General features: G+C 42.0%; 1 protein-coding gene across 2 annotated transcripts; it reads left to right on the forward strand.

Moving 5' to 3' along the window:
• Nucleotides 1-923: 923 nt before the first annotated feature.
• On the forward strand, nt 924-15046 carry IDH3A (isocitrate dehydrogenase (NAD(+)) 3 catalytic subunit alpha). 2 transcript variants are annotated; one of them, XM_042474453.1, is made up of 11 exons: nt 924-1083; nt 3838-3876; nt 5112-5195; nt 7292-7406; nt 8100-8287; nt 8517-8650; nt 9927-10029; nt 10123-10187; nt 10608-10692; nt 11394-11546; nt 13241-15046. In XM_042474453.1, exons 1-11 carry the CDS (start codon nt 1057-1059, stop codon nt 13322-13324), a joined length of 1077 nt encoding a protein of 358 aa, XP_042330387.1. In that variant the 5' UTR covers nt 924-1056; the 3' UTR covers nt 13325-15046. The 2 variants fall into 2 exon arrangements, with proteins under 2 accessions (XP_042330387.1, XP_042330386.1); XM_042474452.1 differs by having other exon boundaries at nt 925-1083; nt 3838-3900.
• Nucleotides 15047-15816: the final 770 nt, after the last annotated feature.

Genomic DNA, 15816 nt, shown 5'->3' on the forward strand with positions numbered 1-15816 from the left:
CTCCAGAGACTAGGACCCAATGGAGCAATGGATGTAAGCTCCAGGAAAAGTACTTCTTTGTGGCAAGAGCTGTTCAATGGTGGAATATATAATCCTGGAGAGCATTGGAGTCTCCTTCCTTGGAGGCCTTTAAGCAGAGGCTGGGTGGCCATCTCTTACTTAGGGGATGCTTTGGCCAAGAGTTCCTGCATGGCAGAAGGGGCTTGGCCTTTGCGGGGGGTCCCTTGTTCCAATCATACCATTCTGTGAGGTTCTGTTCCACTCTTACCAATAGGCAACATGCCTCCCAACCCACTCCGCTGCTGCAGCTGAGAGACTGAACTTGGAGGCTTGGGGAAGCCTTTATATAGGGAGAGTGGCTGCTAGCTCCGCCCCCTATGCAAATGAGTGACTCAGCAGTAGCCACGCCCTTTAGACCATGTGACCCTTAAAGCATTGCTGCTGAACAATTATTACTGACTGCAATCAGAGCCAGCTTCAGGGTCCTCCATTTCCAGGACGTGTCCTACATCCCTCCCAACCTCCTCCTTCTCCTGTTTCACTAGAAGAAAGGGGGCGTGGCTTCCCTCCAGCGGGGAGGCGGAGACTCGGTGAGGAAAGCTCCACCCACTTCTCGCCCCAATACAGGAAAGGGGCGTGGCTTCCCTGCAGCGGAGAGGCGGAGACTTCATTGAGGAAAGCTCCACCCACTTCTCGCCCCAATAGGGGAAAGGGGCGTGGCTTCCCTCCAGCGGGGAGGCGGAGACTTCATTCAGAAGAGCTCCACCCACTTCCCACCTTTTTCTCCCTACAGGCGGGGAATGGGCGTGGTTTCTAGTAGGCGGAGACTTCCCCTCTCCGACCAATCCGCTTCCAGCGTGAGAACAGGCCGCCGCTCCTGATTGGCTGCTGCCGAGGACACGCGCACGGCGCGACGGAAAGCCCAGGCGTCCTTTCCTCCTCAGGACGCGAAGCCGTAACTACTGTGACCGTGGAGGAGACGCCGCCGCCGCCGCCGCCATTATTAATATTATTGTTACTATTATTATTGTGAGGGCTGGTGACGCCTCCTCAGCCATGGCTTCGACTTCGTGGGCGCCGAAGGTGAGGGGAAGGAGGGAAGCCGCTGCCTTGAGTGTGACCTTGGCCGGGAGAGAGTAAGGAAGGGGAAGGGCTGGCTGACTGGCCCCTCTCGCCCCGCCCCCTCGACCCCCACGTGACCTTGCCCCCCAGAAAGCGAGGGGTCTTCATTCGCTCCCTCTTCGTCACGTGACCTTTTTAGCCTAGCAGCCCTGAGGCTGAGAGAGTGTGACCCGAGGGCAGCCGTTCTCAGCCTTTGAGACTTCAACTCCCAGCATTCCTGGCCAAGGAGCCTTTCTGACTGGGGCTTCTGGGAAGTGGAGTCCAGAACACCTGCAGGCACAAAGGATGAGGGCCACCTTTTGCTCCTTCCCTTTGCCTCCCTCTGAGGCTGAGAGAGTGTCACCTGAGGGGTTTGCCCCTTGCCTTCCTTTGATGCTGAGGGAGTGTGACCCAAGGGGGGTTCCTGTTGCTTCGGTCTGGGGATGAGACAGTGTGGCCCAAGGGGCTTGCCTTTGCCTCCCTCTGCGGCTGAGAGAGTGTGACCCAAGGGGGGTTCTTGTTCGTTCCCTTTCAGGCCGAGAGATGAGCGTGTTACTTATGGGGATGCCCTTTGCCTCGGCCTGAGGCTGAGAGAGTGTGAGCCACAGGAATTTCCTTTGTCACAGTATGAGGCTGAGATAGTGTGGCCCTAGTGGCTTCCCTTCGCCCCCCTCTTAGGATGAGAGATGGACCCAAGGATTTGCCCTCTGAGGCTGAGAGAGTGTGGCCCAAGGGCATCTTACAGCCTGGAGAAGAGAAGGCTAAGAGGGGATATGATAGCCCTGTTTAAATATTTGAAGGGATGTCATATTGAGGAGGGAGCAAGCTTGTTTTCTGCTGCTCCAGAGAACAGGACCTGGAACAATGGATGCAAGCTCCAGAAAAAGAGATTCCACCTAATCCTAAATGGTGAAGAGTCTGGAAACCATGCCCTACAAGGAGAGGCTTAGGGAGCTGGAGATGTTTAGCTTGTGGAAGAGAAGGTTAAGAGGGGACATGATACCCCTGTTTGAATATTGGAAGGAAGGTCATATTGAGGCTGGAGGAAGCTTGTTTTCTGCTGCTTCAGAGACTAGGACACAATGGAGCAATGGATGCAAGCTTTAGGAAAAGAGATTCCACCTCAAAATTAGGAGGAACTTCCTGACATTAAAGGTTGTTCGACAGTGAAAGAAATTCCTCTCAACCAACAGTATATGTGTATGTGTGTATATATATGTATGTATGTATGTATACACCCCACTCAGTTCCATGCCAGCATGAAACTCACAATCATAGCACCCCAAAAAGATGGCCACCCAGCCTCTGTTTAAAGACCTCCAAAGAAGGAGACTCCATCCCTCTAATGTTCCTTCAAACTGACCGCAGCTTATGAGTTACTGTCTCACGAAATTTCCTTAGCAGCATTCATTCAGAGGACGCCAGGTGCTGCCTTCCTCTTGGGATGGGAGAGGGCCACTTGCCCAAGGCGACCGAGCAGGTTTCCACGATTGAGCTAGATTTGAACCCTGGTCTCCATCATCCAACATTCAAGCGGCTTCAACCACGCTGGCTCAATCTTCAGCTGAGATGAATGGAGCTTTTTCATCACTACTTATGTAAACCCCCTTTTCCCTACTATGTCTGCTGTAGCTGGCACCAGAAATTAGGTTTACGTAGGCTTATGATCTCTTTTTGTACCATTTCCTAGATGAACACAGAAAGTTATATTGGTTGTTCATCCCCCCAAAACCAGAGGACTTTGTCTTTGCTGTTCATATCCATTATGTCCTGACGGTTGAGCACTTGGGTTATGTAGGGCCACTGGAGTAAGTGGCTAGCTGTGCTTGCCAAGTTTAGGTGGGGCATGGCACCCTGCCCTTGGTTGGAGGAGCCCAACGTTTTCTGTTGCGGAGGGACAAAAGAGTAGCCACGGACCCTGCAATTGTGGGATCCCTCTGGTAGGAGCTTCCTTTGCAACTGAAAGGCTTAATCTTTGGTCTTGGAGGCATCTTATCCACAGGGACTCGAGGTCAACTCAACAGCTAGCAACAACAAGGAACCGTATTTTGTTTCTGAGCAACTTCCTGAGTACACTCATCCTTCTATATTTGCAGCTTTGATATTTGCAGATTTGATTAATGTGTTCTCTGTAGGAATATCTAGGTCCTCCAGTGCAACTCTATGGTCAACTTTAACTAAAAGTTGCATTGAAAGACCTAGAGATTCCTAGAGAGGACACTCTACTAGGCCTTTGTAGCTCTTCCAGCGCAGTTCTGTGGTCAGTGTCTGTAAGATGTTGACCACAGAGTTGTCCTGGAGGACCTAAAAATTCCTAGAGAGGACACTACTAAGCCTTTGTAGCTCCTCCAGTGCAGTTCTATGGTCAGTGTCTGTCGGAAGTTGACCACAGAGTTGCCCTGGAGGACTCAGAGATTCCTAGAGAGGTGTCTTCTCAGGGAAAAACATGGTGTTTTTGTTATTTGCGGTTTTTCCATATTCATGGGGGTCTTGTGCCCCTAACCCCAGCGAATATGGAGGGATGAGTCTAATCAGTGAATATTCCTTCTCCTAGAGACAGAGACTAGCCCAAGATATTGTAAGACTAATGTTACTTGATCCACCTGGGGTCAAGTCCCAGTAAATTTTGCCTTTCCTTTGACGCCTACAACAGCAGAATGAGAGGCTCCAGTTGGAAAGTCCATTGCCTTCGTTGTGTAAAATAACCTTATTTCTGTCCTTGTCACATTTCTACAGGTCTTTCGTTTACTAGGGGGTCTCAAAAGCCAAAAACAGGTGACCAGAAGTTTTGGTACTTCTGTGAGTATACTAGTATAATTTTCTTTTCCTTTTTAAGAAGTTTCTCAAGAAAGGGTCTGAATAGCAAAATAAAACCAAGCCTGTCCCACCTTCGTGTCAGTTTAGATTAATCCGAAAACACTCCTGTGGTTGTAACTGAATTATAACGTGTATGTCATATTTCGCTTGAAAACAGGAATCTCCGCAAACGTGGGAGAAAATCCTGCTGAACAATTTTAAAAGGAACAAATGGGGAACTTCTGAAGCTTTTTTTATTTTTAATTTCATGCCGCGGAAGAGAATTCTCTCTGGGGGTTTTCATACATAATCTGAATGTATATCTAATGGCTCAGATTAGCTCCTGGATGAATGTAAAGCAGCTTCAGCAGCAGGGCAAGAAAACCAAGTTGAGAACCTTCTTACTTTCCGTGCCATTGCTTTGAATATTTCCCAGTGGGCAATATTCTTTTTGCTATCTAGAGTAGATTCCTCTGCTTTTTAAGAGCTGAACATATTTGTTATTAGAACGATGCATCAACAGTCATTGTGTTACTATTGTTGATGCATGTCACCCATGCTGCCCTTTGCATACTTAGTATTTTCCTTATCTCTGTATCGTTTCAACATGATTCATTCTTCCTTGTGTCATGTTTTTAAATCTTGCTGTGGATTCATGATTGATGCATGTGCTGTCTGTTTTTTAAATGGATAGAAACAGGGTTTTGAGAATGTCTCTGAAGAGGGCTTTGGGTCAGCCACAGAGGTGCATGGCTTGTGGCATGTATTTCACAGCTTATGTGGCATACTTATGCTCTACGAAAGGAATGTGGCTGATCCTAGTTTTCTTTGTGAGCATACGGGAAAACTTCATGCATTTATTACATGTACAGTTGAGTTAACAGTGCGGATTTTGTGAGGATTTGAAGGATCTCCAGGTAATGTTCCCTGTGTAATAGGGAAAGAGGATTTCAGGACATGATGGTAATGTAGTAACAGCCACAAATGAAAACATAAATAGAATTAAATTATCATGGAGGATTGTAGCTTTTGTAGATATAAAAGGCTAAGAATGAGCTAGAATGACTGACAGGTGGGCAAAGCTGACTCTTTCAACTAAATTTGAACATGAACAAATAGATATTTACACCATGCAAACTATAGGTGATCTGCAGTTTCCTGTGCATCTGTGTTTAATCATGGCATCTTCTGGGTCGTTCTTGTTTTATCTCTAGGTTCAGACAGTAACTTTGATCCCAGGAGATGGTATTGGACCTGAAATATCTAATGCTGTTAGGGAGATTTTTGAGGCCGCAAAGGTAAGTTCCCCTTTTCTTAGCTGCATGTGTTGCTTCTAACACTGCTGGATTTCTTCACTCAGATTAAAAATGTTGAAGGTGATGGTAAGAAGAACAAGTGACCCTTTGCTTCAAGAAGGGATCCGTGCATCTCAAAGCAGCTGTTCCCCTTTTTGGAAAGCACAGCGGCTGTGAAAGCAATGATATCAGCAGAAGACTTTGGAATCATAATCTGTCTCTTGAGTTCTGAATGCCATGGACTTTGTTTCAGAGCTTCTGCAACAGATAGCATTGTATTGTGTGAATTGTCCATAAAACATTTATCCATACTCTATTAATTTTGAGAGATCTGCTGTGAATATACCAGGCATGGGCAAAGTGCAGCCTCTCAAGGATTAAAAAAAAAAAACATAAACAAGTTTTACATTTGAGCAGCAGGTTTTAAAATCCATCGCCACAGTCACTTCTAGAGGTGAAAGTGAAGTTGTATGACCTTAGTGGAAAAAGGGATATTCCCCTGGTGACTGTTAACTAAGAGCACTGAGAAGGACCCCACCAATTGGGACAGGTTTTAAAATTAGATCAAGGGCGTGGATAAATCTGCTTCTAAATAGTAGATGTTTAAGATTGATTCCAACTCCATAGGAGCACTGTAAAATTTATCCTGACTACTAGTAGATTTCCAGAAAACTCTGAATTTTGGAAGAGTTCTGTTGCCTCCCATTAGAAGAGATCTGATCTGGAATGCTGTTTGGCTTGGATTCAGTAAACAAGACTAAAGAAAAGCATAGCATGCTGATCTACTAGGTAACTATCCAAAGGTTTTCTTTTCAACAGGGAAACAGTTGAACTAAAAAAATTGGTGGGGTGCATAAAAATCAGCGAAGTGTACTTAGCTTGGATTTAGCATTACTGGAATAAAATTTTCTGGGCATATAGTGCTCTTGTCAATTCTAAAATAGGCCCTTCCCTTTAGAGAAAATTCTGAAAAAATTAAAAACTATTAATGTATTGATTTTAAAATAATTTTTTTAAAGTGCACCATTATTGTTATTTTTTTGCTTCCTAAAGACTAATTACCTGAAAAATTAATTACAGCTTTTATTTTAGATTTTATTAATATTGGGTTAAATCCAATGTTAGTGTGAACTAGAGAGGACACATTTATATTACAGGTGTACCTCAATTAATGCAGAAGATGTGAGTTACCTCTTTAACTGAACATATTATTATTATTATTATTATTATTATTATTATTATTATTATTAACTTTATTTATAAAGTGCTGTAAGTTTATTTGGTGCCAGAGGCAGAAATAACATGGAAATAATGGGAATTTCTGGGCCCCACAAATACACAGACAAATACAGGTCAAAGGGCTGTGAGAATATCTGCCATCAGTCATAGCTGTAGACATGATTTGAAAATGAAGGGCTGTAAAAACTTGCCTAAGGCCTGTTACAGACTGCCAAAATAAAGCTGCTTCGAGTCTCTTTGGAAGTATGCTATTTAAATGATGCATGGGTCCTAAGAGTCCGGAGGTCGCGCCAAAGCCACACTCCATTCCTAAGCACTGGACTACAGCTTTGGTGCAGCTTCCGGATTTTTAGGATGCATGCATCATTTAAACAGCATACCTCCAAAGAGACCAAAGCAGCTTTATTTTGGCAGTCTGTAACAGGCCTCAGTTTCAGAAGTGTGAGCCACTCTTTGTTGGTGAAATTTACAGAGTCTATACCACTTTGAAAATTTCAAGATATTATTAGAAATCATGAAACAGTTCTAAAAATTGGGGCAAAGGGGTTCTGCCAAAAATAGTTTAGCTGCAAACTTTTCATAGGGGATTGTCTCCATTGCTGTTCCTTACTTTTAAAAGCATATAGCATTATGCCTGCAATGACAGTTCAGACAGAAGCGTTCACTATCCCTGCAGGCTTATTGTAGGGCTAGTACCTGTTCTTCTGCAGAGCTTTCCATTATTCAGCCTAAAAGCATCTGCTTTAGGGGTGTGTATTCCCATATGCAGGACTTCCTTTATTTCTTTTTAAATCCCTTTGGCAGTTTGGCTGTTCTTTTCCAAATCAGCTCAGACAGTAATGTGAAACCATTGTGTTTAGGCTCCTGTTCAGTTCGAAGAAAGAAACGTGTCTGCGATCCAAGGACCAGGAGGGAGATGGATGATCCCTCAAGATGCCAAGGAATCCATGGACAAGAACAAGATAGGACTGAAAGGTATTTTTGAAGCTATTGCTGAAATAAAGAAGGGAAGATTTGCAACAGGGAATGACATCTGTTCTCACTGGGGAGAGGGGTAAATTGTCTGCCCCTAGGACCCTCCACAAACCACATGGACTCTCCAAAATGCAAAAGTGGAGCAGGGGCAGATGTGACCAAAACTCTACTTCAGATTTTGAAAAATTGGCATTTTATATTGCTAAACAGTTAAAGGGAGCTTTCAGCCTATTTACAAAGTGTATTTCTTCCTGGAAGCTCACAAGAGAGGCATTTACCATTGTGTTGGTCAGAAAAGGATGGCCCAAGGAGGTGGTCTCTGGCCACACACACAAAAAAATTGATTTGGGGGAACCACATGCAGCCTCAAAGATACTCTTTTCCAACCCCTCCTTTGCCAGCAAGCCTGTGCTTAATTTTGCATGAACAAGGGTCAGTTCTCTTCATTTTTATAAACCTATGGAACAATAAAGGTTTGTTCTTAAGAGCAGAACTGCACTTTCCAAAGAACTGGTGAAACAGTAAATGCGACATGTTCTTCTAACTGCTAGCATGAGCAGAAGTACTCAGAAGTACCTCTGTACTCACTGGGGCTTACTCTCAGATAAATCCCCTCTGAAAATTTTTTGCCAAGAAAGCTTGTTATTGCTCTCAGTTGATACTCTGTCATTTTGTTTGTCTTCTTGTTTTCAGGCCCTTTGAAAACACCGATCGCTGCTGGCCACCCGTCGATGAACCTGTTGCTCCGTAAAACGTTCGACCTTTATGCAAATATCCGTCCCTACGTGTCAATCGAAGGCTACAAAACCCCGTATGCAGACGTTGATATTGTCACAATACGGGAGAACACAGAAGGCGAATATAGTGGAATTGAACATGTGGTAGGTTTTTAAAATGGTAGCAATCCAAACGCTTCCCTCCCCACTCTCCCCAAGAAGTATAATACCCTTTGGCTGAACTAGAAAATACTGAAAACAAATTAACTCTTAACTACAGTATGAGCTGCATTTAATTTGAAGTGACATGCTGTGGAGGCATGATGATTCATAAGTTGTCATTTTTTAATAACTCAGCTTTTTACTACCCACGTAACTCTTGTGTGTTTTTCAGATTGTTGATGGCGTTGTACAGAGTATCAAACTCATCACGGAAGATGCAAGCAAACGCATTGCTGACTTTGCTTTTGAATATGCCAGAAACAATCAGAGAAGCAAAGTTACAGCCGTGCATAAAGCAAACATTATGTACGTGATCATAACAGAGTAACCGCATTCTGTGGTTCAGAATTCTGACAGCTGTTTTCTTCTTGTCTTTCTGCTAAGAAGCATGTGCTGTTCAGCTACCATATGTCAGCTTTGGGAGGGAAAGCCAGATATCTGATAAAGCTTCCTTTCAGCAAGCAAGCATAACTCAAAAGTTTAGTTTTTATCCCTTTTCATTACCTTTCAGAAAAGCACTTAATAGGATTTTGGCACATTAACCAACTAACAGTTCATGGTGTCCACACTTAATTGAAATTATTGGCCCTATTCCCACTTTCTGAATCAGAGTGACCAAACTACATGAAGGAGGGAGCAGGAGTGTGTTTAGTGATACAGCCCTCCCAGGTTCAGTAGTAACTAAGAGCAAGGCTGTGTTCAGGATAAAAAATCCCAGATTGAGCCTGTGTGGCATAGTGGTTTGAGTGTTGGACTACAAAGGAGCCAGCAGTGGTTTGGGTGTTGGATTGGAACTCCAGTGGTTTATAGTGGTTTGAATGGTGGATTAGAACTCCAGTGGTTTATATTGGTTTGGGTGGTGGATTAGAACTCCAGTGGTTTGGGTGGTGGATTAGATCTCCAGTGGTTTATAGTGGTTTGGATATTGGATTGGAACTGCAGTGGTTTATAGTGAGTTGGATGTTGGATTAGGATTACGATAAGAACTCCAGTGGTTTATAGTGGTTTGGATGTTGGGGGCTAGAGCTCGATCCCCACTCTGCCTTGGAAGTCTAGTGGCTGACCGTGGGCAAATCCCACTCAATCTCAGAGGAAAGCTATAAGAAGCTGCCTCTGAACAAATCTTGCCAAGAAAACCCTGTGATAAGTTCAACATAGGATCCACATAAGTGGGAAACTACCTGGAGTCACACAACAACAACAAGAAGCAGTGTCTTTATGGCCATTGTGGAGGGTGGTATTGACTACTTCCTTTTTGCAGTGAAACCTCTGACTTTGAAACCCACCTGTCTCCTGCTTTGTGCCCCCGACATGGCCATTTTGGGAGCAGTTGGGAGATAGGCAGACAGTACATGACACAATAGTCTGCGGTAGACTTCCTGTTAATATTCAGAACTTGTTTGAATGTAATGAAGAAATCTATTTATGAAATACACTGTTAACCTCTAAACTCACAACCAGAAGCCTGCCATAGGAAACTTGCGGGAATAAATCAGTGTGGTCCCTCTCCCCATCTCTGGATGTGCTACAGCTCTACTTTATATCCCTAACATTCTACTTCCTTACGTTTTTTAATGTGCAGGCGAATGTCTGATGGATTGTTCCTGAGGAAATGCAGGGAAGCAGCAGAAAATTGTAAAGATATTAAATTTAATGAAATGTATCTCGACACTGTGTGTCTGAATGTGAGTATGTAACAGAGATATGATAAGGTATTTAACGTAAATATTTTAAATCATCTTAAAAACGGCAACCTTTCTGTCTTTTTTTTTTCTTAGATGGTGCAAGATCCCTCAAAGTTTGATGTCCTTGTTATGCCAAATTTGTATGGTGACATCTTGAGGTAAGTGGACTTGATCTGGTGTAATATATTTATTTGATGGAGGTACTAGTCAAAGTATCTGACTTTATATGGGTTAGGATAGTACTGAAAGCTGTTTCTACCAAATCACACCATTGCTCCATCTAACTACCATAAGTATTATTAACTCTGGCAGCAGTTCTGTGGAGTTGTGGGCAGATTTTTTCTAACTCTACCACTAGAATCACTTGGTGGTCTTCCATCCAAGTGTTAATTCTGATTCTCTTTGGCCTCCAAAATCATAAAATTGCTATGTTCAAGGTGGCATAAAACAGCTTATTTCCCTTTCAGCTCTGCTTGTTGGCTCATTCTTTTACTGCTCACATGCCGTTTTATTAAATAGAGTGTGCTAAAAGGCTCTAAATTCATTTCTTTGTGTGCATTTCTTTGTTTTCCTTCCAGTGACTTGTGTGCAGGATTGATTGGAGGCCTTGGGGTCACACCAAGCGGGAACATTGGTGCTAATGGGGTTGCAATATTTGAATCGGTAAGGATTCAACTATGGAATTAAATTCTGAAATGAGAATTCTGCTCATTATCTCTTAGCTTTCCAATTTTGTTGTGTGTCGTGTTTGGCTTATTACAGAAGTAAATATTTCTGGTATTAGCATTCACTGTTTCACAGTAGTTTATTACTTGTAGAAAAGTAGACTCTTGACACACACAAAAACCCACATTACAGTATTTTGACACATTATTGAAATGTAACATTGGATGTGTATCTTGTGGGGCAGGAAGTTGAACGACATTTAAAACAGCAAATTAACAGCTGAAGTTGCATTGCATAGAGATATTAGCCAGTATTTTGCAGAGTCTTTGTATTGATCCATTCTTGGGAAAGGCTTTGTATCTTGGTCACATTTTGCTGTAACAAAGATATGAGATGTGGCAGTGCTCTGTCAATTCCTGCAGTTAACCAGCTTCCCTTCTTTTCTTAGTATCACAAGTCACCTTTCTTATGCAACTCCTTTTTTCATTCTTATTAGGTCTGCTCTAGAGAAAATCCCAGCAGTTTGTTCTTTTGTTTTTGGGGCATTCGTTTTTATACTTAATAGAACTTGTAAAAATAATAAATAAATAATAAAAATAATAAATAACAAGAATTGTTATCTACTGAATATCTACTGAAAAAAGCTCTTATCAAGAGCAACCCTAGATTAGTGTAATGATAACTCATTGCCTTTGTAGGTTCATGGCACAGCTCCTGATATTGCTGGGAAAGACTTGGCAAATCCGACAGCCCTTCTCTTGAGTGCGGTTATGATGCTGCGGCACATGGGAATGCAAGAATATGCCAACAAAATAGAGTCTGCATGCTTCGCTACAATTAAAGATGGAAAGGTATATCTTGATCGACGATTGCCTGACTTTGGTGATCTGATGATGCAGTTTCTAGAGGGGGAGTGATTTGGATAAAACTAAGAGTCCATGCCATAGAGAATCTGTTGGAAGAACCCTCTTTTACCCCACTACTTAACTCTCGCCTCTGATGCTAGAACCAAAACCCTAGACTTTCCCTGTTAAGTTAACTGGTGCTTGGTTAGTATCCAATGGTTACCATCCTGTGCCATTTTTAGGGAATAAATAGTGCTTTTATAGAAATTTATTTTTTTAATTAGGAACTTTGATCCAGTCTGGATAGGAGATAAAATCCAGGTTTTGAAATATTATGACAGATCTGCATGTTTGCATAGATGTCCTGCAAAAGGTGGAAATGAGACCTATCTCTCATTGATAACTATGTTTTGTTTCTGCGTAATATATAAATCTGGCACAGATGCTCCACTGGTCTTCAGTTTTAATTCTGTGCCATTTAATCAAGAGTAAGTGCTATCCCAAAAAGTAGAATTGACAATGATAATGATTGACTTTATTTATACCCTGCTTTATTTTTCACAGAACCAGGATGCAAATGTGGCTTACCAATTAAAACACAATATTGTTAAAAACAAACAGAAGTTCAACATTAAAACAGAATTAAATTGTAAACAAAGTTTAAAAACTGTGGAAGCCATGGAGTTACAAACGATACAGAGCATTTTTAGAACTACAGATAAAACAGTACATTGCCCCCTTAAAAATCCTTTCTTTATAAAACATTATATTCTCAAAAACCTGTCAGAACAAAATACAGTCAACCCTCTCCTTCTGCAGTTGAAAGTTAAAACTGAACTTGTCAAGAGTCTTGCATTTCTATGGCTGTTCACAAAGCCTGAATATAATGGTCCTTTCTGGGCACCAGTTTACTCCATGCATTTGAGGAAGTAGACGTAGTCTACAAAAGCTGGTGCTACAACGTTTTTCACATGGTTAGCCTCAAAGGTACTACAAAATCCCTTTGCATACTGATGGTCCCAACTAGCATGGCTATGTCTCTAAATTTTATACTTAACTAAGTAGCTGATATTTAATACTGGCTCCTGTTTACTTGTTTTTTGAAAAGTATATTGACAGTTCTGGTCCCTCACTATTATGTTAGAGGAGGCTGTGCACAGGATTTGCATCAGTGGTATGTTCTCATACAAACATGGAGCTCTCAATAAATAATCCCAGTCCAATCCAGAATCTGCAACAGCTACCAAGATAATCACATTTGGATTGAGGGATTGATGTGGGTGTCTTACCCTTAAGTATCATTTGCTCCAGCAAGCAACCAGACAACATTTGCTCACTGTTGTCCAGTTGTGTGAAAATAGGATGGCTGTTCTTGGAAAATACCCAGCTTTGGGGATGTGTATTGGAAGAGAATTCTTCAGCAAAGAACCTGCCCAGGCCTCTGACTCTGGACTGTTTCCTTGCTTACTCAGGAATTACAATGCCACATGTTGGGTTGGATTTCAGTTCAGTCATAGTTAAAGCTGGACTTATTTGAGATTTCATCGATTTCAGTGGAGGTACTTGAACTGTGATGAAATGGGATCCAGTGTTCCAGGTCGGAAGCCTGGAAAAATAACTATAGTTGAAGTAAGCCAATTAAACCAGTCTACTTCATGAAACATAACTTGCATCCTTCTCCTCTGTCTTCTTTATTCTAGGTTTTGACCAAAGATTTGGGAGGCAACGCCAAGTGTTCAGAGTTCACAGCAGAGATCTGCCGCAGAGTGAAGTCAGAGGAATAAAACCTCTTCATATCATATTGATTCCAGTCACTCCTGATGGATGCTGTTACTCAAACCCATTCGCTGTCTGCAGAGTATTTCCATTTTGTTTGCCTTTCTCTAAGTCTAGAGGAAAGCAAACTTTTAAAGATGGCCCCTTTTTGTTAAATAAATTCAGCCCAAGGGATTCTTGTGCCTGGTTTTTGTGCACACTTTCCAAATATTTGTCTTCCTTATTTATTACACTTTTCTTTTCTTGGTAAAAACAAATATCTGTTAGCAAATACTGCATGAAGTGTTCAAATGTCTTTGAAACCTTCTGCTTTTGGAAACACTGGATGTTAAGTCCCCAGACAACAAGAAGAGTGTGTGTGTGTTTAAAAAATCAGGGCAATTTTAACGGAAGCACTACCTATTTGGGCAATCTATTATCCATGATGAATGTAGAAAGCTTTTCAGTGTTTTAAAAGCACAAGACCTTTTTGTTACTATTAATAAGTACTTTCCATTTCCCACTGGCACCTGAAAGCTGCCCTTTGAAAGCATCAATAAAGACATTTTAAACTGTGGAAACATTAAATAAGTTACAGCTATTGTAGATAAAATGCTAGATGTCCAAACTTTGAGGCTGAAGGGATACTGTTAATAGTAAAAGAACCAGATGTCCCATTAGACACACCTTTTATCACTTGCTCTGGCATCCTTCAGTGATATGTGGATTTTGATCTGCCGCAGCTTGAAAAGGGAATGTTAATGCTTTTCTGTTTAGATGAACACCAAATATATGTATCTGAAAGCCTTTTCTATTGTGCTTGAAGTTATATAGATAATATATATGGTTTACATTTAAATGTTGCTATTCTGTAATTATTGGATTGCAAGCCACTCAAACAGAAGACAATTAAAACAGGCACTATATGTGATGAGGGATGTGTAGTTGCCACTAAAAACAGCAACTCTGTATCTCCTCAATGATATTTAACCATTCAAAATGAATGGCGTGGCATCATTGTTGTGAAGGGTTTCTTTCTCCACCTCACATGCCACACAGCAGATGAAAGGTAACCAGAGACAAGGAAATTTAAACCATCATGGAATTTTTCTGGAGGAGATGTGGGGATATTGTGTCTATTGGCATCTGTACATTTTCCAGCATTTGCAGTTGCTGCCTTAGTAAAAGGAAATGTACAAATTGTTAGGCTTTGCCTGAAAGATGTTGGAAGTCATAATTTGCTTTCCTCTGCGCATTATGTTGTGGGCATTGTGTGGCAGATCTTGGCCATTCCATGCCCAAATTTCCCTCCATTGTGTGTGATGTCCTCCTTGTTTGTATCCAAGGGCTGATACAAAGAGGTACTTTTAAGCCTTTGGGTAGCCAACGGCTGCCTACCTTGCTGGGTTTTGTTCCCCGCGTGTTGAATAAAACCACGCAGGATTGCTTTGCCTTGTCATTGCAGTTCCCTGTTGGGCGTTGGAACACCTAAGAGATAGTCATGAGAACAGTAAGGTTTTGGGAAGCTTGTTCTTTTTTCATGTGTTTGCTTTTGCACTGAGAGATGTTTTGTACCATATAGTAACTCTTTCATCTCTCAATGTGAGCTTCTCCGAACCTGGGAACAGAGCTCTTGCTTGAACTGAATGTGTATACTTTTGCTGCTGCTACTGTCTGTCTCTTGGATTGTACAAAGTGACTGGGATTACCTTTTGCGCACAAAAGTGAGGAATAAAGACCTCCAAAAGCCATATTCAGCCTTTGTTTTGATTCTTGTGGTAGAAAGCTAGTCTTAAACCCTCAAACACTGTACCAAGAGCCCCGGTACGCAACTGCCCAGCGCAAAGCTTGCGATTGTGGCTTCCTTGGCCGAATCAATCTACCTGTCTTCCTCTTTTCCTGCTTCCTTCCATTTTACCAAACATTTATCATCTTTTCTAGTGAGTCATCCAATGTCCACAAGTACAGAAACTGAGACTTCTCCTTATGGTGAGATCTACCTAATTTTATTTCCAATTTCATGGCATAAATGCAAGCTACATGCAATATAAACAGTCCCCTGGGGCTTAATACAAATTAGTAGGTTCACCTTCACTTGCTGGGGGACAACATTTTCTTCTAAAAATGTACCTTATAACAAAAATATCAAAAGCTGTGGTGGTTTGTGGTTTCCATGCCAGTGAATATGCCCAAGAGTTTCCTCTGTGTTGGAAATCATAGTTGTCCTGGTGGGGACAGTCCCAGTTAATCCTCCGTCTTCTCACTTTTGAGTTCTTTCTAAAACGTCCTAATTTCTCTTTCCACTTTTGTCCTCAGCTTACTCCAGTTGGCGAGAACTGAATTTAAAGTGCTGAAATAGTTTGTATTCAGCTCAACAGGGAAAAAGCAACAAGAGAAGGTGGAGTTTTGGCCTTCCCAGTGGACTTGCAAAAGCAAACTGCTGCAGCCTGTCCACGCTTGTTTCTCATTCTTTTCATCTTCTTCACTTTTGGCATTGACCACACTCTGATATGACTTGGCC

Source organism: Sceloporus undulatus, chromosome 6 (assembly GCF_019175285.1).
Source record: "Sceloporus undulatus isolate JIND9_A2432 ecotype Alabama chromosome 6, SceUnd_v1.1, whole genome shotgun sequence".
NCBI classification, from domain to species: Eukaryota; Metazoa; Chordata; class Lepidosauria; order Squamata; family Phrynosomatidae; genus Sceloporus; species Sceloporus undulatus.